Genomic DNA, 22,921 nt, shown 5'->3' on the forward strand with positions numbered 1-22,921 from the left:
TCCATTCAGTCACATAAATCCATGGGTTCAAAGGTTTGGTTTTGGTTTACCAGGCAGTGTAGAAATTCTGATAAAGGCTTAGTACCTATTAAACTTTCATAGGTTTGCAGCCTTGTGGTTGAAGCTAAGGAGACAGTAACTGCTTTTTTCTCTTGGGAATGGGATTCCAGTTAAGTTGGTGTTGCTCAGTATTAGGATTCCAGCCTTACAGGCTGCTAAGTGTGTGAATTTGGTGTTAGAGGGAGCTGGACCTTTGCCTGAGCCTAAAAAGGATTCCAAAATTGCACTCCCCTTTACTTGTCTATGCAAAACTCAGTTTCTTTTAATGCTCTGATAGCGCTCACCCTGAAGTCTGTGCAAGTGCAAGTTGATGCTGCTGCAGACCCATCCAGCATCCTGACAAAATGCACAGGATGTGGTTTCCCAGAAATGTTTGGCATTGCCAACAGTTCCTCTCACTGAAGTCGATCAGAACTGAGTACTTTAGAGAACCTACCTGAAATCCCTGTGTTAAAAGCTTTTTATCCAGTTCTTTGAGCTTTTGACTACTGGGTTTTAGGCAATTCCATGGCTTATGAGAAGAAAGAGAGGTGGACCAACTTTGCTTTGATGTCTTCAGTACAAATCAGCCCCTTTCAACTGAAACTCATGGGTGATTTGTGTAGGTCCATGAAACTGCTCATAAAACTAACTTGGTATACCTTTCACTTCCCCCTTGATCCCACAATTGCCCTTGAAAGGAGCTATGAATTCATGATTTATGGCCCAGGCTACCTTCCCTTGCAGTGGGAAGTTAAGCTGTGGATTTCACTGATATCATTGGATATCATCGCTGATAATCAGTGGGGGAAAAAAAATAAGGAAAACCTAGCATGGGAAGAGTCCTCAAGGTTTGCTGTCAAAGAGAGCACAGGCTTTCTCTTGGTGGAGTTTTAGACTGTTCTACTGAAACCAGTGCTATAAATGAGCCATACCTATGCCCAGACACTGTGGTGTTTCCTACTTAGTCCTTTACCTGCTTTTTCAATTGCTGCAGCTTTGTCTCCTGCTGCCTGTATGACTCTCACTCCCCATTCTGCATGATCTGCTGAATGTACTTACTGTGCATCCAGGAAAAGCTGAAATAGATGTTGATGGCTTTTTCTTTTGTTTTATCCCCTGTCCTTTCTTCTCTTGACAGTTTTTTATCATGCTGTTAATTATATTTCTGTTGGAGCTCACTGTTGTGATTCTGTTCTTCGTCTACACAGACAAGGTAAGTCAAATTCTTCATTTTTCTTTCCCCTTCAGCAAATTTATATGCCCCTTTTCCCTATAAATAAATCATGAAGCACTTGGCTTGGTATGCACATCATGCTTCTGTCTTTCTTGAGACACTCCTCTCAGAAGGAGCTCTCTCAGAATGCATAAACAGCCTGGCAGGACTGGGCTGTCTTGCTTGCTCAAGTGTACAACTCAAGGTCACAGATATTGTCAAGTGCATCTGTCATTAACAAAAACAAAAAAAAAAAAAAAGAAAAAAAAGAAAAGGAAACAGAAAAACCCCACAAAAATCCTCACCAACAAACACTAAAACCCCCCAAAAATAAGGCAAAGAAGCCAACAAGCCTTACTAGGAGCATGTAGGAAGAGATACCCATCACAGTGAATAGGATTTTTAAAAGATATGTTTATGTTTTAATAGCCACGTTGATATTGTTAAGAAGGAAGTGCCCTCAGCACAGGCAAAGGCAAAAATTCATTATCTTTCCACATTGCTCCTTGCAGCACATGTGTACTTAGAGCCTAGTGGAAAGCCAAGGTTAATGCACAAAAGTTCAATGAACACAGCTTTTGTTTGTGCTTTCAAGTTTTACTTACTTTTGACCATTTTTCCTTCTGTTGTAAAGGCAGTACTACCTGAATTATCTTTATCCTTAAAATAAATTTTCTTTAAAAATATCTTACATTAATTACTCCAAAACAAGGGCATAATTATGCTTATTCAATCAAAATTGCCATAGTCTTACAGCCGAAGAATAAAGGAACTTCAAAATCACAGGGAAGGGACAAAATTTTACAATGAATTAAGATTCATCAGGTACATGACCAAGAAACACCTTCTCCTGGAATGGGAAGGCAATAGCAAAAAAACCCAAACTAAAACAACACTGTGTTCATTAAAAAATAAATTATTAATTAATATAATTAGTATTATATTAGTGACATGAGTGATTATATATTAGTCATATAAGTGAGTGATTGTCAGGTGCTCTTCTGAAGGACTTTAAAGAGCTAGGTTGCCAGACAGCACTCTGTAGCTGGAACATGGAATTAGCTTGTAAAGTAATTACAGTAGAAGGGACAATTAAAAATTTCTTGTGTGTATTACTGGAGTCAGAATTATTTTTCAGCTCTTGGGAGAAAGATGTACACATCATACATGAGTAAAGGCATCTACTTAATATGCAGTGGACCTCTAAAACCCAAACACAACACTTGGTTTTATTTAGAAAGGAAATCAGTTAGAAATTATTATCATGTCACTTTTTAATAGACAGACTTGCCTCACTGTGAATATTGCATTTAGTTTTGGTTACTGAAATGATTAGAAGTGCTGGAAAGGTGGAAGAGAGCTGTCATGAAGAGAGATTATGCAGACAACCTAGATTCACTTTGGGAAAGGGAAGAGATCCTCTTCTCAGGAGATCTTAGAAAAAGAAATTATAGTTGTTTCTAAAATAATGGCAGACCTAAAATAAACACCTGTCCTGAACACAGAAGAAATAAATGTTTCTTATGTTCCAAGTCATCATCTCGTAGAACTCCTGTTGTTGGCTGGTGTTGAGGCTGATAGATCAAGAAATGTGTGGGTATCGAGGAAAGAAGAAAAAAAAAAGTATTTTTATTCATAAAGCAGCCAGTGCTGTTAGGCTGACAGGTGTGTCAAAGAGAATGTTTTTCCTCTCTCTTCAGAGGTAAAAACAGTGAAAAAGTATCAGGAAGGATTCCCTCTCTCCTTCAGCCTGTTGGTTTGCGTTTTTATTGATTCTTAATAAAGAGATCAGGAAATTAACTTTCCTCTGACTCACATGCTGCAGGAGGTAGTACCCTGCAGTTGTCTGTAAGATCAAAACAGAGTCTAAAATATGGCCTTCAGTTCAAGTGCAGTTCTACTGAGTTAACGAATTGCTGTAGTCTGGGGATGGCGGATGATCAAATTTGAGGCTCTTAATGTTCCTGTATGACTTTAAATCTTATCCTGAGGAAATCAATAGTTTGTGTTACACTTGCAGTCCTGCCTCCAGAATAAATAAAACAGCACTAGCCTAAAACTAATATTTTCATACAGCATGTTTAGAGTTTGTGTGCTGGCTTTCCTGATGTGAAAAACAGTATTGCCACGTGTATGGGGAAGTAATGAACACAAACAAGTCCACCACAGTAATTCAATTATCTTAGCTCCTTGGAAAATCAGTGAGGGAACGTTCTATGCTGACAGTTGTCCATCAGAAGGAAGTAAGGTTAGTTTTGTGTGCAAAAGAAGGAAAGGAGTCAGCAGATTATGACTTTGAGCAATACCAGCCACGAGGTGGGTGTGCATCCATGTGTGTGGACACACTCTGTGGGCTCCCAGGCTGTGAAGCAGTCTCTGTATCTATTTCTGGGACTGCTGATTTAGCAGTGTGTTAGTTATTAAAAAGCATCATGACAAAAGTTCTTTACAGCCATTCACAGGTTTTTGGCACAGAGCTTTTATTCTCTTAGTGTGTAAGGGTGTGCAGCTGTGGAGGTGAACTGGGACTCACAACAGCCTCAACTGACCTGTTCTTATTCATAATCTTGGGAGAAGACCAACAATTTACCTTTGCCTCTCATTCTAATGACTTGGTAGCAGCTTCTCTGAGCTTTTAAGGAGCCAGGTTGCTCTCACGCCCTAGAATGCCATCTTTTTTTTTTTTTTTTTCTTTTTTTTTTTTCTGAACTGGCTATCCAGTGTGATATTGTGAAGAGAGAGGGATTTTGGAGAAAGCTCAGGAATCCAGAGCGTAGGAAGGAACAGGGGTAATGCCTCGTTTCTTGGAACTGCACAGTAGATCTCTTTGGCAGGGCTTGAGCTTGCACCTTGTTTGCTATTCATCCAACTGTCCTGACTAGTTATGTTGCAAAATATTAATCTCTTGACTTCTGCAGAAGTGAATATGGTCTGTGATGGAATGCATTCCTATAGGATGATTGTCAGGAAAAACTTACAGCCTTTTTATTTTGTTCTGGCTGTTCCCAAAGCAGCAGGAGCACTGTTTCATAGGCTGTCTTCAGCTCAATGTGGCATTGCACACTTGGCATTTGCACACTTTCATATAAAAGTTCCTAAAGTGTGGCTTTTACTTCTTTAAGGTCAGAAGTATCAGCACAAGAGATTTGGGTATGGAATGGAGTTGGTGTGACTATGAGAGCTAAGACAGGTTGTTATCACTCTGAGGGCAGTATTTTTTCGGGCTGCTTTTACACCCCCATTTGAAGCAGTCCAAACTCCTGTGACATTTCTGGAGTCATGTGGGTGGTTATGGGCATGGCTACCTATCTGTAAGGGAAATAGTCTCTTTAGTATGTTTTGTTTTAATTCCGTCAATACAGAGCAGCATTTGACATTTTTATATGTTTGCCATTTCTATATGAGACTCTCTGTGGTTTTTATAACAGATCCATGGAGTATTGAGAGGGTTAACATTAATTTTATTGTGATAAGGAGAAAGCAGCAGAGCCCTATCCTGTCAGAGGTTGGATACTTGTATTTCTCAACATTAGATTGGATCCTGCTAGAATATAAATTATGCTAATAAAATGCACACTCTTGTACTAGTTCTAACTTGTATAATCCTCCTGGTTTTAGCATCTGTATTTATTTTTACTGTGATGATTCTCCTGGAGGCACAGAAAAAGAAAATTTTCTTCATATTTACTTTTTTGCAGCTGTAATAGGTGATTTTTTCAGTAGGTTTATTCCGATGTCTGCATTTTATTTGATTTAGAGGCAGAACTATTTAATGCCCACAAATGAAAGAACATAACTCAACCACCATAATGTGGAGTTTATTTTTTGGGTTGGGGGGAGGGTGGTGTTGCATTGTGTTTTGTGGGGGGTTTTTCAAGTTGTTGGGGGTTTGTTTTGTTTTGTTTTTCTTATTTTTAAATCTCAAACTGAATAACATAAGCCAGGAAGGAACAAAAGCACTGAAGAATCACTGACTATGATATTTGATTATGGGAGCAGTTACTGCTACTGGCAACTTGAAGTTAAGATGAGAATTTTCAATAAAGATTAGGCCATTAACTCACTTGGGTCCCTGTGAAAATTACAGCCTAAATTCCATGCCTGCTTAGCTGTGTTGAAAATGGCCCACAGAATAGCCCACAGAGGATTGAAAAATAATGGCTTCTTCTGTTTTTCATGAAATGTGTGAAAATGTTCTTGTTTTCTGTCCTGTTCCTCTATAGCTTTTCCTGCTATCTTACAAAAAATATAGTCTGTACATTGATGCATTTATTGCTTTGTTTCAGAAAAGAAATTGAAAATTGTTTTAATTCCTGACTGGTATTTTGCCTCATCCCATACAGAGGCAGTGGGTTGGAATTCAGTGGATATGATTTCAAGCATAGCTCAGTCCTCACAACCTCTTACACATTTGGCTTTAGAAAAGTGCAAAACCAGAATCTCTTCCACCTGCTGCCCTCATGTGCAGTTGCTCGCAGAAATGATCTGATCCTGCTGAGCCGCTCACTGGTGTGAGGGAGGGATTCACAAAAAACTGATGGAATTATTCATATAGAAAGTTTAGTTCAAGTCTACTGCAGAAACTTGTTCTCATTGAGCTTCTGTCAAGTGAGCTTAGAAGTTTTCCATGTTTGCCTTTGACAGTGCAGCAGAAATGTCTCCTCGGGTAATGAAGTGCCTCATGTTCCCCGTCAGCACAGCCCACAGGGCTGTCCAAAACACACACACAGGGTATGCTAGTGTTGCTGAAGGTGGAGAAAGTGAGCCTAAAGTGAAGGGACAAGATCACCCAAGCTGTATGTAGTTTAGAGATGACCTTAAGTTATCGGAAAACAACAGGCTGTGGAAAATACTGCAAAACTGGCAGAGTGGTCTCTGCACCACTGTTCAGTCAGATGGCAGGGTTTCTCCATCAGCATTTGACTTTACCTACCCCATCCCCTTCTTACTGTTGGAACTCTTGAGTGGTGGTAGAATTATTGCATCCCTGCCTCATCCTTTGCCACAGTGAACAGGGCTGTTCCTGCTGCTGTGCAAGGCTGGGATAATTTCAGAACAATATCTGTGTGGGAAGTGTGTGCACTTGTCAGTGTGCAGAGCAGGCTCTCTAGAGGACAAGGCCAATTTTAACTCCCTCTGGTATTTCCATGGGGATGTGCAGGTCCTGGCATATGTATGCAGTGGGTTCTGAGCAGCCTGTGTGTTAGTGCTTTATTTGGTTTGTTTTTAAGAGACCTGTAATATTATCAAGTCCCCCAGTCAAGCAGTTCCTGGCACGTACCATCTCTCTGGCAGTGTTCTGGAATTAGGGCTTTGCATTAAGTGCTGACATAGGTAAAAGCTATTACTAAGATCAACAGTAGCAGCACTGCAGGCAGATGTGGAGGAATCTATAGGTTGCGTTCTGGATGCTGATGCAGTGTAATTACTGCTCTGTGAGTCTGATGTGTTAGTTCTGGTCAAGTATTTTATTTCTCTAATGCAAAATAATGTTATATAAATGGTGATATAAAATAAGAAAAGACAGAAGTGTCTCTGTGGTTTATTTTACTTGGTAATAAGCTTAATTTTAACTAGTTTATTAGCATTTCAGTACTGGTGTCCCACAATAGGGAGTTGCAGAAATTTCATCAAAAGAATTTAATTATAGCCAATTTACTTTGGCTTCTTTTCAGCAAAGCAGTCAGGCATAGGTTTAAATCTCTCCCTGTTCAGCACATAACCTAAGTGCATGCTTGAACCCATGTGACTGATTTAATCATATGCTCAAGTTTTGTTAAAGTTGATCTGCACCTTATGGGTCTTTAAAAGAAATATTGCCAGGAAAATGCTAATGACAGTGAAGAACTCTGGAGTGTGTAAAGAGGCATCACATCTTTCATTCCATAAGAAATTTAGTGAAAAATAATGACCATTTTCTTTAAAGCATTATTAGTTAGCTCTTTCCATTTGTTCTGAACAGCTTTCCATTTAGTATCTTGAACTCCAATGCATAACTTTAACCTTTTTTAGGCAGGAGGAGATGAGGGGCATGGAATCTATTTGCCTGTGCAACTGAAAAGACAAACACACCAAAGGAAATCCCTGTAGTTTCACTAATTCATTCGTCTAAGTAGCATTTCACTAAAAGTGCACCTACGAAATCTTATTAACAGGCTTGTTGAAAGAAAGCACAGTATTGATGAAAATAATTAAGTGCATGCTCAGAAACAGGTGTTATTTAGGAACAATAGCTGCAGATAAAATGCATTAGGGCTCCCCATTGGGAACTCTGGATCAATGGTTGATCAAGGCCTAATTTATTCCTTGAATAAAATATTAGCAAGGGAATGGGTACAGGGAAAGGAAAATCAAACTTTCCTAAATTAAGCTCCATGCCTAACACAAATACTCTTTGTAAAGATCAGATAATGCAGCAGCCTCCCAGCTCTTTATGCCTCATTTTTTCCTATTTTGGCTGAGTTCAGAAATGAGGTTGAAGGTAAGTGTCTCATCCTCAGCAGTATGGATTTTGACTCATATTGCAATAAGTTCAATATTTTCCATAGTGTCCTGCTGCCCAGTTTAGAACAGTGTTTTTTCCTCAGGAGAAATCCAATTCTAACCTCCAGCCTGGCTAACTGGGATATTAATTCCCATATCTGCATGAATGAATCGAACACAGCTGTTGCTTCCATTATGCCTGGCTTAAAGCCAGCTAGATCTATCTTTTATTTCCTGACATCACTAAATACATCTAAGGGTTTCCTGATAAACATTTGATAATGCATCAGTTAGTCTGCAGCAGAAAGAGATGTGATTGGGCCTCCTTCTTGCTAGTTTGCAATCTCTAATTACAGGTTAACTCATGATCTCAGGAACATGTCTAATTATGTCTTTGTTGTGGAGCACTTTTGCAATGATCTGTAGCCTCAAGTTTCAGGTTTCATAGTAGACCAAACATAAGTGGTGTAGGTCTTCAACCAGCTTCTCCTAAGGAAAGCTCTGCAATACAGTAGTGGTGGTTACTAAATATTTTGTACATCTGTCTGCTCTTTGTCCATCCCCTTAACAGGCATTACAAGAGGTGAGTAGTTCAGCTCTGCTTTTGCTGACTGGGAGAAGTGACGTTTAAGGCTAAAACCTGAAGGTGCAGTGTGCCCTGGGAAATATGTAATGCTCTCATGTCTGAATGAATGGAATGGAAACTTGCTGTTCCACATTACAAGTTTTTACTCAATTTTGACTCAGCCGTGGTCACATAAGAAGCTATTTCAGCATCTGGGTGGATCTGGAACTGAGTGCACACCAGTGTTCAATACTGACAGAAGTGAATGGCACTGGGTTACACACACCTCATCAGCATTGGCTTTAGCTGGAGACTGACCCCAGATTGCATCTGTTCTGACTGCTGGCACTCATTTCATTCAATTTTATTTGACAAAGGGAAGAATAGCAGAAAGAGAAAAGAATGTTTTAGAAAGGTGATAAAATAAATAATTAAGGCAGCTTTAGGCATTTAAATACAGGCAACATGCTGAGGGGTGACTGAGGTAGTGTATTGAAACAGACAGCACATTTTTTATTCATTCTATGAACATTTTTGATGTGTCATAATGTATTTCAGGCAACATTAGAAAATGACAGTAAACTAAATGCTTAACATTTTTTACATATTAAAAAAAGAGAGGGGAAGATGACTTCTTGTGTATCAGACTGTAAGCAGGCCAATAGCATATAGTGCTTGTCTTGGACCTGTCAGCTACAGTTGAAGAATGATAAGCTAGGTTGACCACTTTATTAGGCATAATTTGCAGCTGAGGTTTTTGCAACTCCTTCCTTTTATTAACTCAGCAGTGGTATGCAGTGAAGTAGTTGAGGCAAAGATCAGTGGATCAGCACCTCTGAACCATTACCAGTTCTGGGCTCTCTTAAGGGTGGAGTGTGTTGACTTCCAGGCCACAGACCATGCTCAAGCACCTTGTATTACCCAAACTCCCTGATTTGTCCATGGCTTCTCTTTGGAAATACTGCTGCACTGCAAGATGGTGTAGTCCTTTCCACTGATAGTTTTGTGAGTTTAATTTTTGCTGTGAAGTTCAGGCATAGGAAGGAGGTTTAGCAACTTTCTAGACATCAGCCATTGTACCTCTTGAAATATATTCTCCAGGCTTACAAAACCAGCATAATCAATGGTGATTACCAATCAGTCAGTGGCCTTTGGTACCTGCTTGCTGTAGTAATTTTTAATATGAACTAATAATCGTAAATCATTTGGGATCTTGGGCTCCCTGAATCTGTGTGCAACAAAATCTATGATTGACTTTACAGTAAGAAGTGACTGAGCTGGAAGATGGAGCAGATTTTGTGTAAAGGGATATGTCTTAACAGGGAGCAGTGAAAGAGCTTTATTTTACATTTTCTGAGTGCACACATTTCTTTACATGTACAGTGCCTCTGATAATTTGGATGATGGTAATATAAACCAATTCTGCTGCAGTGTCCTGGCATTAGCAATAAGTGAGGCATGTGCAAAAATTGTTTTAACCATGGCACAGTCTTAATTCACTTTGTTGTGCTGCAGTCATTTTGTCTCTTCTACACCTTTAAATTACAGGGAAGGCATCCCTGAGAACAGAGAACTTTGAGAGGTTGTTTCTTTTCGAAACCCATTCACTCCCCTGCTCCTGCTACTAATTGTGGTTGACACGATTGCTTAATGAGTTGATTTCTGTGATAGATTATTGAATTACTATACAACAATATATGTTTTTATTTTCTTGCTTTCTCAATTTTGCACTTTACTGCCATAATCCAAGGATGATGTTGTTCTCTCAGACGTTTTTGCCATCTGCACATTGCCTCTGAGCCACAGGAAAGCAGAACAATACATGTCATCTCCTTCGGCAGGGCTGATGTTGCCTCTGTTGGCAAAGTTCAAACCTCAGCATTTAGGAAACCTTTTCAGAGGTCACCTTGAAGGGCATGTTGAAGTGCAAACTGAATTGCATGTTAAATTGGTAAATTATGTAAATGAAGCAAAATTGAAAAGATACAAAAGATCATTGAAGATATGTAAGAAGCTACTAAAAGTCTTTATCTAGAGATATAATGAAAGCAGAAAGTCACAAAGCATGAAAGATTTTGATTAAGAACCAGATGTTTGTTAGATTTATCACACAAGACATATAGCTTTTCTTTTAAAAATTCGGGACCAAAGGAGCTGCAGCAAGATTTGGATTAATCAAAATGGTTGAAGGGATATTGAAGAGCTGTGAAGAGAATCAACATTACTCTCTATGCAACATGCATGCACAAGAAAATGTCCTGTAGATTGCTTTCAGGTCCATCTTTTTCTCCATGAATAGGGCATGCATTGTAGTTGGCACAAAAGCTGCTGGATCTGTGCAAACAAAGAGAAGAAATGGCTTTTTCAAGGTCAGTCAGTTTGGAGGGAAAAAAAACCTCTTTTCTTTTGAGGACTGTGAAGAAAATGCAGAGAACGTGCTGCATACCTTGAAGTGTGTTGAAATGGGACTGATATTTCAGTAAATGTCAGCAGAGTGCCCTTGCTGCTGCCACCAGAGCAGGTGACCATTCAGCAGCCAGGTGTGGCTTCCCAGAGTTGGGTGTTCTGACGGAAGCCTGGTTGGTGCTGGCTTTGGCACTGATTTATGTACAAATGGCAGGGGCAGCTCTTTTGTAATGACTGTTGTTATCGCTGAGAGCAGTGAGGATTGCTTCTCCCACTGCCTGCCCAAGTTTTCTCTCTTTAAGCTCTATTCATGGGGGTGTCAGTTTTCATGTGAGAGCTCCAGTGAGAGGTGATTAGATGAGTAAGACTAGGACACTGGAATTGCTGCTGGATATCACAGTTTTGCCATATCCATTTCAAGCCTTTTAGGAGTTTATCTGCACAGCACAGTATCAGGTGTCAGCAGAGTGAATGCACAAATCACCACTTTTTGTATGATAAAGTCCTGGCCTAAGTGAAGCCAGTGGGAGCTGCCTGTTGTCTTTCATGCAGCTATTATCCCTAATTTTAGTATTTTTAAATCTCTTTCCCACTTCCCAACTTAGTGATCTAAATAATGCTCACATTGTGCAATGATGTATTCCAGTGCTGTATGAGATCCCACTGCCTGGCAGCTGCAATGATCAGGGAGTTTTGTTCTCAAGCATAATGTCTTAATCTTGTAATGCAGAATGTGTGGGATGCTGTTGCCTGCTAAGAAATTGGTTGAGTTTTGGCTGCAGAAAGATCACACATTTCCAAAAGAAATGTAATTAATGAAATATAGGTTCCTCTGATATTAATTTCCTAATCTCTGCTGTGGCAACGTGACTTTTCCATTGATATTCTCAATGACTGTGCAGCACCCATGCTAGGGTATGGAATTGCAGAATTGTTAGTTTAGGAGGGACTTCTTGAGATCTGATAATCCAACCCCTTCTTCAATCAGGAACAGCAAGAGCAGGCTGCCCAGGGCTGTGTCCAGTTGGGTTTTGACTATCTGCACAGATGGAGGCTCCACAATCTCTCTGGGCAGCCTGCTGCAGTGTTGGACCACTCTCACAGTGCTCTTCTTTGCTACAAGAGTGCATTTCTGGCTCGTGGTCAACTTAATGTCCACAAATTCCCCAAGGTCTTTCTCTGCAGAGCTACAGGAGTCAAAAGCTGTAGAAAGGCAAGCTAAAAAACATCCACTGCTCTCCCCTCATGTATAGAGCTGCTTGCCATATTTTGGAAAACTGTCATGTTATTTAAACATGATTTCCCCTTTGTAGACCCATTCTGACTGCTCCCAGTCATCTTCTTGTCCTTCATGGGTTTGGAAAGGGTTTGCAGGTTTGGTGTCTCTATCCCCTTCCCAGGGACTGAGGTGAGAATGACAAGTCCATAGTTCCTGGATCTCCGTGAGTGCCCATGTTGAAGGTAGGAGTGGTATTTCCTCTCTTCCAGTGTTCAAGAACTTCTCACCAGCCTCTCACCAATCCTCTCTTGTCATGTATGGTATTGGCATTTCTTGTCCAGAACTTCCAGGCATGTTTTGAGCAATGTTCCCCTGGACTAGCTGGTCATTTGGAGCAGACCTATTTGCTGTGTGCCTAGGACAGCTTTAGTCTTCCCTGTGAGGCTGGAGTGACACTTTCGAGTGACTCATGGCGTGTCCTGGTGTGAATTTGCCTGTGTGTGGTCCCTGCTATGTCCTGTGTATCAGGTAGATGCCAACAGCCAGGTTTAGAGGTGAACAAATAAACCTTTCCCAAATGTCCTTAATAAGCAATTTCAGTGCAGATAAGCAATATATTTTAAACCACTGTTTCACAGACTGTGTGGAGTTTTTTTTCTGGCCTCAACAGGATGTCATGCAGTGGTGTAGCCTGTAAGGGTCACTTGGTATGTCCTCGTCTATTCTACAGCTTTTATGTTTAGAGTTGATACAGCTCATTAATATTTTTTTCATAGTGTATTAAATTCAAGTATTCCAGTATTAGTCTTTCTCAATATTTTTCCATATGAACTTTTCTAGTGATTAATTTATCAGAGAAGTGTTGAGTAGTCCTGTTCTATATAGATTTTTTTTAAAGGGAGCATCTTTGGGGACTGAGAAACAGAGCTGATGAGATGCACAACTTGAAGCATGTTTCTTGAGTCACACAATTATTTTCTTTCTCCTCAAAGACTGTTTGGCTTGTTCAGCTTAACACCATTTAAATAGTGTGAGTTAAGAGGATCAAGTTTCTGATCTCTGAAAGCTTGCAACGCCTTGGTTGTTCTAACCTTCCAAGAGAAGAGGACATTGAGAGGTTCCCATGTCAATTCTGACTTGCCCGTCACTTCACCTTCAGTCCTTGAAACAATTTCCCAGTGGGAATTTTAGGTTGCACACTGATAACTTTTGTTCTGATTGAACAGATTTAAGTGGAGTCAAGTAGGCAAGCATTTGACACTTGTTACAGAGGTTGTTTTAAAGCAATTTCTAGATGCTCTTTTAGGGGGTGGCGGTGGAATCTAATAAATAAAAAAATTAATGCTAAAGGTAAATTGTATTTGACAGACACTTAAGTACATCCTACATAATAAAAATGTGTGTTTAAGCTGAGAGTGATTTGGTCTCCCTTGTTGACCTGCTTGAAGATAATTCAGAGAGGCTCGAATTTTGAGAGTCCATGAAAATGCTGGGATGGAAAGTGCCCTGAATCCCTCTCACCTCTGTGAGTGAGCTCTGGAGTGACCCTGAACAGCAGTACAGCAGTACAGTGGTTCAGTGCACTGCCCGCCGCGGCAACTCACTTCACATGGGAAGAATTCCCTGGGTAAGAGTGAATTTTAACATTCTCTTTTTTGTGACCTGTGACCACAGTGCTAAACCTCTCATATTCCCTTTGGAATGGGGTTGTACATGGAGGGCAGGAATGCCTTCATAGTAGTAAGTGCATAGGCATAGTAATAAATGCATAGGTTTTGATCACTTCCTTTGTTTTATCAGGAACTGGCAGCTTAACTGGTCATCCATTTCAAGCTGAAATGGAAGAATAAATTAAACAAGCCTTTTATCTCAGCAGATTTTTATAAAAGTGAGTGGGGAATGAAAGATGGATTGCATTTTATGAAGAAGGAAATTAAATTGTCCTTCCACTCTCTAACTTAAAAATCCAGGAAAACTCAGGAAATTTTAATTTCTTTTTGGATTTACTAGTATCCCTCCCCAAGCCTGGATTGTCTCAGAACGTACAAGGGCTTTAGGATTTGGGAAAGGTGGCTCTACAGGTCTTTTCTCTCAAATAAACTATTTCTTATAAGGGTACTCAGCACCTGAAAGTGAGTTTATTAATCTGTACCAAGAGAAGAAACCCAGACTGACCCTGCAGTGCTCTGTGGCTTCACTTCACCCACAGGAGCTTCATTTATGGCCCTAATCAGGGATGAGCTCCCTTTTCTGACCTCTCCAGTCAGCAGCTCTGTGCAGTGGGATTAGGTGGGGGAAAAATTAAGGCTTTATGCTGCTGCCTTTTTGTCAGGGAGCACAGACTGCTTTGCCTTTCCTGCATCATGCCTGGGTTACAGATTGGAGTTGCTGATGTAGGAATCGAGTGAGGGGCTTTACACTTTGCTAGAGATGAATATGAATATGATTGGTCCCCAAGCTGAGAGTAATGGTTATTACTAAACACGACACAAATCACGGCAGAAATGGCTGTTCAGGATTTTCCTGGCAGCATTTGTTTTGTCTGTCCTTGTGTCCTAAGGAATGCAGTCCCATGGCCTCGAGTAATTTAAAGCGATTAAAAACTCACCCCCAGTGAAAGGAGTGATGAGGGGGATTTTTTACTTATTCCCCATTAGTTCTGAGCAGGCTTGACTCATGAATCCTGTAACCTTGGCAGCAAGAGAATCCCCTTTTGCTTCGCTATCTGCAAGGAAAGGAATTACACAAGCATAGAAATTCATGAACAGTGAATGCTGCAATTAATTTTGTTAAAGTCTCTTTATATATTTAGTTTGAGAAGAGGAAGGAAGGAGAAGCTTATCACCAGCTATGAGTCTGAAGCCACAAATCTCGCACAGCTTTCACTTTGAGATAAAAATGAATCTATAAGGAATCCAAAAACCTTTTGTTTACTTTATATATTGAAAGAATGAGAAATGATGAAGGCAGTAATGTAAGGTAGTGTTAACATCACAATCCCCATATTGAATTGATTAGCGTGGAGGAAACACATTAATAGCTTTTTTATTACTAGTCTGAAAACTTTATAATGGCATTTATTGAAACAGAACTGAAATGTGAATGACAGGACTTTATAAATCTCAGCTCATATGTGGTGGCCTAAACAGTGTCTGAAAATGTTTTTTTTAAAAAAGTCCAGACATTGACGCTTTCCAGTTTTCCCCATTTAATCTTTCATTTGTACATATTAAGCAGGCAATCATTGCAGATGAGAGGCTGGATGTAAAGCTGAATGTATTGAATGTGCAAATTTTTTCTCTTTATGGCCAAACCAGGTGCATGTAAATGTTTCATCAGCACACCCATTAAGTTAGCGGGGTAAATTTAGCCACAAGCATTTGAGGTGCTTACTATGCATTTAATTTAGATCTAAAAAAAGAAGTAGCAGGTTTATTTAAAATGCATTACAGTCAGCTTATTAAATATTCTTATTCTCATATATTCTTATTCATTATTTATATATGAAAAATAAATGAGAAAGTCAAAGAAATACCCACGCAGCTCAAAATGATGAGGGTAGTAATTCTAAAATAGGTAAAATCCAGCAGCCAGCCAGTCACTTCATGATCTCTATTTGAGTGAAATAATCTCACTGAAGTCAGATCCTCTCTTTTTAAATTCTACCAAATATTCCAAATTTTTCATGCTGTTGCATAATGTTGCACTGTAGGGAGTTCTGCTCTTTCTCATCCTTCTTTTTCTTACTCTTTCTGTGGGCAGGAAGTGTTAACTCTTGTTGTGGCACAGCCTCACTCTGCCACAGGGAAGAAGATACAGGGACTTGTGCTTGTGCATCAGCCACCTTTCCAGGACAACAATGCTTTGCACCTCATTTGGAGTTGTGTTTTCTTTGGGAGCTGCCCTGATGTCACTTTGTGTGTGAAATGCGTTATTTACCACATCTGTTCAAAATGGGTGGCCAGAAACAGTGATTGCTGGATAAGGGGAACAATGGTATAGTAAATAAAGTGCAGTAAACAAAACAGCTATCTGGATTACAAAAGGGAATAAATCCCTGTCTGTGTTGAAAGCTGCACAGAAGGGAGATGGCTACAAAGCATGAAGGAGATTTTTTGTGGTAGGATCAGATAGACACAGGCCTCTGAAAAGCATACTTGGATGCTGTTTGTTTGGAAACTATCTACTTGGTGAAGTTTGGAATAACTACATCCTAAATCCTTAAGTATCAATCAAAATACAGTCATCATCTTTCTACTGTTTCAACACGTCCTTAGCCAAAATCATGGGATTCAGTTTGCTGAGGGATTAAATATCTGGGCTTCTCTGTTGTGTTTTACTTGCTCTGGCATACTTTTGTTTATTCCCTTGTCTTTCATAGGATGGAGGTCTGCTGCACCCCATTCTTACAATATCTCTGTAAACAAGAAGAAAACAGAAAGCTCCTTAGACTTGAGTTTAGCTGTATTGCCTTACCCAAGTTTTAGAAGAGAATTCTCCCAACTTAAAAAACTCTTCAGGGATTGTTCAAAGTGACAGGAGAGAGAAAAACTAATTTTTTCCCTCTCTGATTTTTTTCCCCTGACAAAATGGTCTTTTGTGGCAAAAAAGAAGCACTTTTTTTCCACCCTAATCCCTTCCTATCTTGTTTCATCACAAGTCACACTGCATTAGAGTCCTAATGTTTCTATCAATAAATGATGGATTTGCCAATGGTGATTTAAGTTTAAAATTACTTGAGAAAACTTAATGAAGCCTGCAAATCATGAATTAGATCTCAAAGAAATCATCTCTGACAGTTAAAAACTACAGGGCCAAAGTAATTTCAAGGGTGGCATTTTTCTCCCCTCTATAAATTATGTATCAGGGCAAAACAGAGGTGGTTCTGTAGGCATTATTATGAGAGTAATAGCAAATAGCAATTTGTCTCTTGCTGCCAGAGTTTTTTCTTGCTGGTGTGTAACAGGGTGGGTGACATGCTCCAGCAGAAAAAAAATTAATCTCTGCTGCAACTAGTTTTTCTGAGTGCCAGTCTGCTTCTTGTCTGTTTTGGGTTTGGTTTTTTTTTTTTTTTTAATTTCCATTGGTTTGAATGATGGTTTCTAATCCCTCTTCCCAATCTTGTGTCCTCATTACCAAACTGCTCTGACTGCTGGTCTGCTGTGGACAAAAATGATACCCTGAAGCTCTCAGCCATTGTATTTTTAAATGAGGTTATATTTTTATAACCCCAAGTGTCCTTTGCAGACTTAAACTGTCCCTTTTGGCCCCCACTTTGCCTGCATAGGAGAGAATGTCTGGTGCTGTTTGCAGTTTCATGAGAATCACTTTTCTCAAAAACGCACGTGGGGAATTTGCTATTGCTTGGAGCACATTCATTTAGTTAATTAGATTAGTGAAAGAAAATTAAAAGTTTCCTGTCCTAAATTCCAAATGTTTAATGCAATTTGCAAACGGTTATAAATCTATCTAAAATAGCCAGAAGAGCCATAGTTATCCTATTGATTCTGTCCTTTCTTTCCCTCAAGTCCAAGGACATAAGAGTAGTTAAAGCCCTTCCTAAAAAAGGGAATGGGTGAGCAGAGTGCTTCTAATGCTTTAATAATCTTGCCTATAGACTTCTCTGTTCATTTTGTTTGAATTGACCCCGCTAAAGAACCCTTTTTTCATCAAACTTTGGGTTCATCTTTCCATTATTAACAATTACATTGGGCGTTTCAGAAATTTTGGGTGTTTTTGCACCCTCACATATTTGTGGTGAAACAGTACTCCAGTGAACACACAGCTTTCATTTTTCTACTATTTTTTTCTAATTTGTTAAATGATTTTATTTTTCTTCCCTCTGTGTCTGCATAAGCTGTCTTGGTGGGAGGAAATTCAGCCCTGGCTGATTAATCTGAGCATTTCTGTTGTCCTGTTTATGTTGTATAAAGAATGGTGAGCACAATGAATGTAATTGAAGCTTGTTTCTGTCCTCTCATTTAGTCCGTGTATGCTGGGTGTAATTTTTCATCTACAAAGCTGCTTTATGCAAAAGCTGAATATCTGTTACTTCTGATTTGCATGGTTTCAACTCAGTTTCCAAGATTAGATTGTCTGTGGCACATTTATCTGTCAACAAATTGTTTGTCTACGTGATGAGACATTCCCTTTGGCAAGATGGATAGGGTTCTTCATTGCTCAGCCTCCAGTTTACAGCACTTGTGATTCTTGGCTGAATGTTTCTTTCACAGAATTCTGTATGCATTTGGCTGTAAGGGCAGTTGTACATTTGAGGTCAGCAGAGAAAACATCACTGCTCAGTGAAATCTGTACATGGGGATGTGGCTTTGCAGCTTCAGAGCAATTGGAATCCAATCCCTGTCCCAAGACTTTCTGTAGTGCTGTTGGAGTCCTCGACTTCTCGCTGGGCAAATCTCTTAGTGGTGCTGATGAGCTTTGGCTGTGTTGGCAGCAGAGAGCACTGGCACATTTCTCCTTCAGTGAAGCTTTCTGCACTTGCATGTTTGCCTGTGATGTCACACAGCCAGTTTCCCAAAGCCTTTCATCCTCCAGGGGCACTCTGACTCCTGTGGGATTTACACTCCAGATTCTGTCTTGGTGATTTCTGAGTTTTTCCTCCTTTCAGAGTTGCTCCACCTCGCTCTTTTGACAAGTTGTGGTTTGAGAGTTGTGTTTCTTCTTTTTTACTGTTAATATACTGTAGCACTTCCCAGGATGGAAACTGATGGGTTTCACCTTTGTTAGTTCTGACGACTTCCAAATCTTCCAAAATCTGGAGATACGGACTCTGAGCACTGACCTGAGTAGCACTCAAAAGAGTATGTCAGGTTTTTATGTCCCAAAAAAACCACTGGATTGAAAGGGGTCTTCTGAAATGACATAGTCAACATGTTTACTGTATTGATTAAAAAGGTAATTTTTTTCCCCCTCTATTTGTCTTCACAGATGTGATAGTGAAAATTTCAGCAATGCTATGTTAATAAGTTTAGTAGTAGGGAAAAAAAAAACAATTCTGTAACTTTCTTTTCTGTTTTGGAAAAGCTACCATAGATAAGGAGATCCTAACAATTTTTTGATTATTGCATTTTCCAGCGGACAAGCCCAAGAAAGGTGAAAGTTTGCATAGCAAAGACTTGCCCAGCTGGTGTCAGATTGTAGCACAGTGAAGCAGTTCTTGTGTGACAACTTGAGAGCTCCTGCTGGTCACAGGTACACAGCTGAGGGGATATGGTCACTGCCTCTTGTTAGAGTGGTCATGCTGTTTTTAAAAAATGAGATTTAAATAGAATCTGATTGGGAAAAAATAAAACAAAACAACCTCCCCCCCCCAAAAAAAATCCGACCCCAAAACCCACAGGTGAATCGTAAGAAGGAAATGGTCTTTAGTAATTTTTGTAAGTGCATTTTGATGCTCAGATGAAGTCACTGTATATCCAGCACTTGTTATTTTGTTAGATTCTAAACAAGTATAAATAGTCCAAGTAGAAACAGCATCTGTTAAATAGTCCTATCATCAGTCCCTGGATCTATGCCAGAGTTTCACCAGAGCTGAGAAGCTGCCAACCTTCACTGGATGAAATCATGCAAGATAACACTGGCAGTGAGGCAGAATGACGAATGCAACTCCTTCTTACTAAGCTGGGGGGAACACTTGCCTTTTGGTTTTTAATACTTTAAAGCTTTTAGCATAAACCACAAGGCCTCAACATTTTATAATAAATCCTTTTTTAATACAAGCCACAATTCTTTGGAGGTGCTGGATTCAGTAGCTGGAGTATTTTACAAACTCCTGTGCAAGAATTATGGGACTTCTCAAAGTATCCCAAAAGCTGGTAGTGTTGGTAAAAGTACAAGGTTGCTCCTTTGGATTGAGTGACTCGTGCAGACTAATCCCAGCCTGCAATTTCTTTCATGCTGAATGAGTTAGTCTGGGGGCTTCATGGGTGTTTTTGCTACTTACAGGTTTTTCAAAGAGCATTCTCTTTGACTGTTTACTATTTAATATTTAGGTTCTGCAGTATGTTATCCTGAACCAAACAGACTGCTTGGAATTCTCCTGACAGGAAGAAGAAAATGTATTAAAGGAATAGATCAATGATGAATAATGAATAAAGAGCAGAACAAGTCTCAGACAGATTTTCATTCTTGCTGAAACTGCTTTTTCCAGCATTTATATGCCTGACTTTATGAGCATTAATTGGGTGTGAACTGGAGATGGTCCTGGCAATCCTGCCAAGTCAGTGCTGCAGTATCTCAGGGAAGTGTCTGGCAGGACAGGAAAGGGACAAAAGGCAGGTAAGGGACAGAGTGTTCCTATAAAATAAAACAGCTAAAAGCACTCAGGCGTTTGGACTAGCAAAATAATCATGGGGCATTCATTGCTGAAAGTTAAACTGAAGGCACTTTTTGCTGTTTACCTTGGAGTCCTGACTTTATGTGAGAGGAACTAAAATGTGCTTGCTCGCACCAGGGGAGTTAAGGCACCACATCCTAGAGCTGCTCACCTGTGACTCCTCAGGCTTGGCCTGTCCCCTGCAGCCAGAGTCCTGGGTGCTGAGGGGGTGCAGCTCCCACACTATAACCAGGGAAGCCACATGAAAGCAGCTTCTAAGATAAATGCCTTGAATGTGCTGCAGGGCACATGAGCCTGCGTGCAGACGGTGGCTCTGGAGCAGCTGGCCTCTGTGTCTTGGATGACATGGTTCCCAGAGGACAGCCAGTGTTGACACAGGCAAGGGAGATGTGGATTTGGCAGATGCAGAGCTCATTGAGATAACTCAGGCTGTGATTGAGGAGAATTTGCTCCCCCAGATCATAGTACCATCTTAAAAGGAGCAGTGTCTGAGTCCCTGGATGGGACTAGAGAGGTGCTAGAGAGACTCATATGTTTTACATCAGCTGTTCTTTCAGGATGGATTTGAAGCAATGGTCAAAGTGCAGGGCATAGGTGACATAACCAAGTCCCCATCCATGGAAAACTTGTGACCTGCTGGAAAGATTTGTTAATTTTAAGACCAGATGAAACACTTACAGTCTTTTATGGTCTGTAGTGTTTCTATCAGAGTATCCTTGTCCAATTACATCTGAGTTGTAATTTTGCAAAATTCTTGAGTCTTGATTTAAAGGCATCATTGACTGTGTCTCGTTCCTCAGTAATTTGTTCTCAGGACTTTAGTTTTTGTTTCATGGTAAAAATTATGCCTTGTTTCTATCTTGTATTTGTCTGTCTTAAAAGTTCTAACCATTTACTCTCATTATATCCTTTTGTGGTAGAATGAAGTGCTGTCTGCCGTTGAGAATTGCTGCTGCATGTGGGTACCTGAAGACTGCAATTAAGCTGGTTTTTAACCTTGTTACTCTATTTAGTTTGTCCAAGAATGTTAGTCATGTGAAGTAAAGCACACTTCTCAGGGATGGGTTTTTATTGTAGGTCTTCACTGGAACCTTTTCAGATTCTCAGTAGATTTTTGAAAGCATGAGTATCAGTTCTGTAGTGTAAAGGTAATGACACAACTCTGCCTTTATGCAGCTGAGGTTGAATAAATCCATGACTGTTTCATCTGTGAATTGGAACTGTTGCCCTCAGAGCATGTCCATCTCCGTTTCATCATAGATTCTTCCTTCCATAGATTTCCTGCTTTCCAGAATACAGTTTCCACTCTTGTAGTGTGACCTCACATCTTTGTTCTTACATGTCTTTTCTGGTATTTGTCTGGATAAGCCATGAGGCTCTGCAACCAAGCAGCTCAAGTGATATTAACAGATTATTTAATGCATGGCAAGTTTTGTGTGGTATCTGCAAAATTTCATTAGCAGAGATTTTTGTACTTCCTTCCATAGCATTAGAAAAATACCAAATAACTTTGGGTCAAGAACCCACTTAAAACCCGCTGAATGAATCCCCTATTTTAATAATGTTTCTTTTTTTTCAGTTTTACTTTTTTAAAATACATTCAATGTGGCTGCAGTGACTTTTTTTTTGTCTTGTGCCCCAATAACCCCTGACATTGATAGCAAATTTTAGTCAAATTTGAGCTCTTTAGAGGTGTCAAAACCAGTACATTTAGGTAGATGGAGAGACCCAAATGAATGCTTCACGGAAAAAAGAAGTCTTGGAGCTATTGCAACCAGTATTGTTGAACATCAGAGAATCCAATGGGGATGAGACAATTTCCACTTTTAAGGAGAGACTTGGGATTAATGCTGCTCTTCCACAAGAAGTCATTCTCTTAATTAGGAAAGAGGGGCTCATTTTGAAAGGTAGAAGCATGAACAATAAATTCAAAACAAGCCAGAGGCAGCTGTGGAGCATCCTCAGAGGTGTTGTTGGGACCGTTGTCACATGTGGCAGATTTAATCTTTCACTTTGGTTTTTGCTCATCTCTGAGGGGTAACTTAGCCCTCTGACAGAGACTGTTCCTGAACAAACCAGACCATTATGGACAGTGGTTCCATCTGCCTGGGTTGCTTTGAGCACCTTGATGCCCTTTCTAGTAAGGACTCAGGCACATGGCAGAAAACTTGTTTCAAGTCCTAAGCTCAAACACTGCCTGTTTGAAAACACTGCACGTTTGCTGCCACTTAGCAGTGTCTGCTGCTCGTTTGGTAAATGCCACTTTTTCTGTGCAAAAACCAGCATATATAATTCTGTTCTGTGTGGAACATCCAGCAGCTCACTCGGTGAAGGCACTGTCACTTATCTCTGTTTAACATATGGGGTAACAACTATATTTCCTTCTTTATTCAACTCACGTGACTTTTAGTGAGTAATGTGGCTTTGTTCTGACATTGTTAGAAGTGGAGTGTTGAAGTGTTGGAAACTTGAATTTTGTGCCATATAATTGTGATTGGCAGTTTGTTTATTTGCTTGTTTTCTGTTACTATGGAAAGCAATCTCCATGTAGTTTATTCGTTTGCAGTGACTCAGTCCCAAATCATTCCATTCATGATAAAATCTGCTTTCAATGAAGTGCATTGAAGAGCTGCAATG

At 39.9% G+C, this 22,921-nt stretch overlaps 1 protein-coding gene across 6 annotated transcripts in view; it reads left to right on the plus strand.

The window, feature by feature from the left end:
- TSPAN4 (tetraspanin 4) overlaps positions 1-22,921 on the plus strand; it is a 348,147-nt gene that overhangs the window by 299,390 nt on the left and 25,836 nt on the right. For 5 of the 6 annotated variants that reach the window (XM_085062795.1, XM_085062793.1, XM_085062791.1 and 2 more), the window contains one exon: positions 1,181-1,255. The exons of the other annotated variant lie outside the window; for it this stretch is intronic. In XM_085062795.1, coding sequence (XP_084918921.1) covers positions 1,181-1,255 — 75 coding nt within the window. The remainder of the gene's footprint in view (positions 1-1,180; positions 1,256-22,921) is intronic. 6 annotated transcript variants of the gene reach the window in all.

Source organism: Lichenostomus cassidix, chromosome 5 (genome assembly GCF_008360975.1).
Source record: "Lichenostomus cassidix isolate B80296 chromosome 5, HeHo_3.0, whole genome shotgun sequence".
NCBI classification, from domain to species: domain Eukaryota; kingdom Metazoa; phylum Chordata; class Aves; order Passeriformes; family Meliphagidae; genus Lichenostomus; species Lichenostomus cassidix.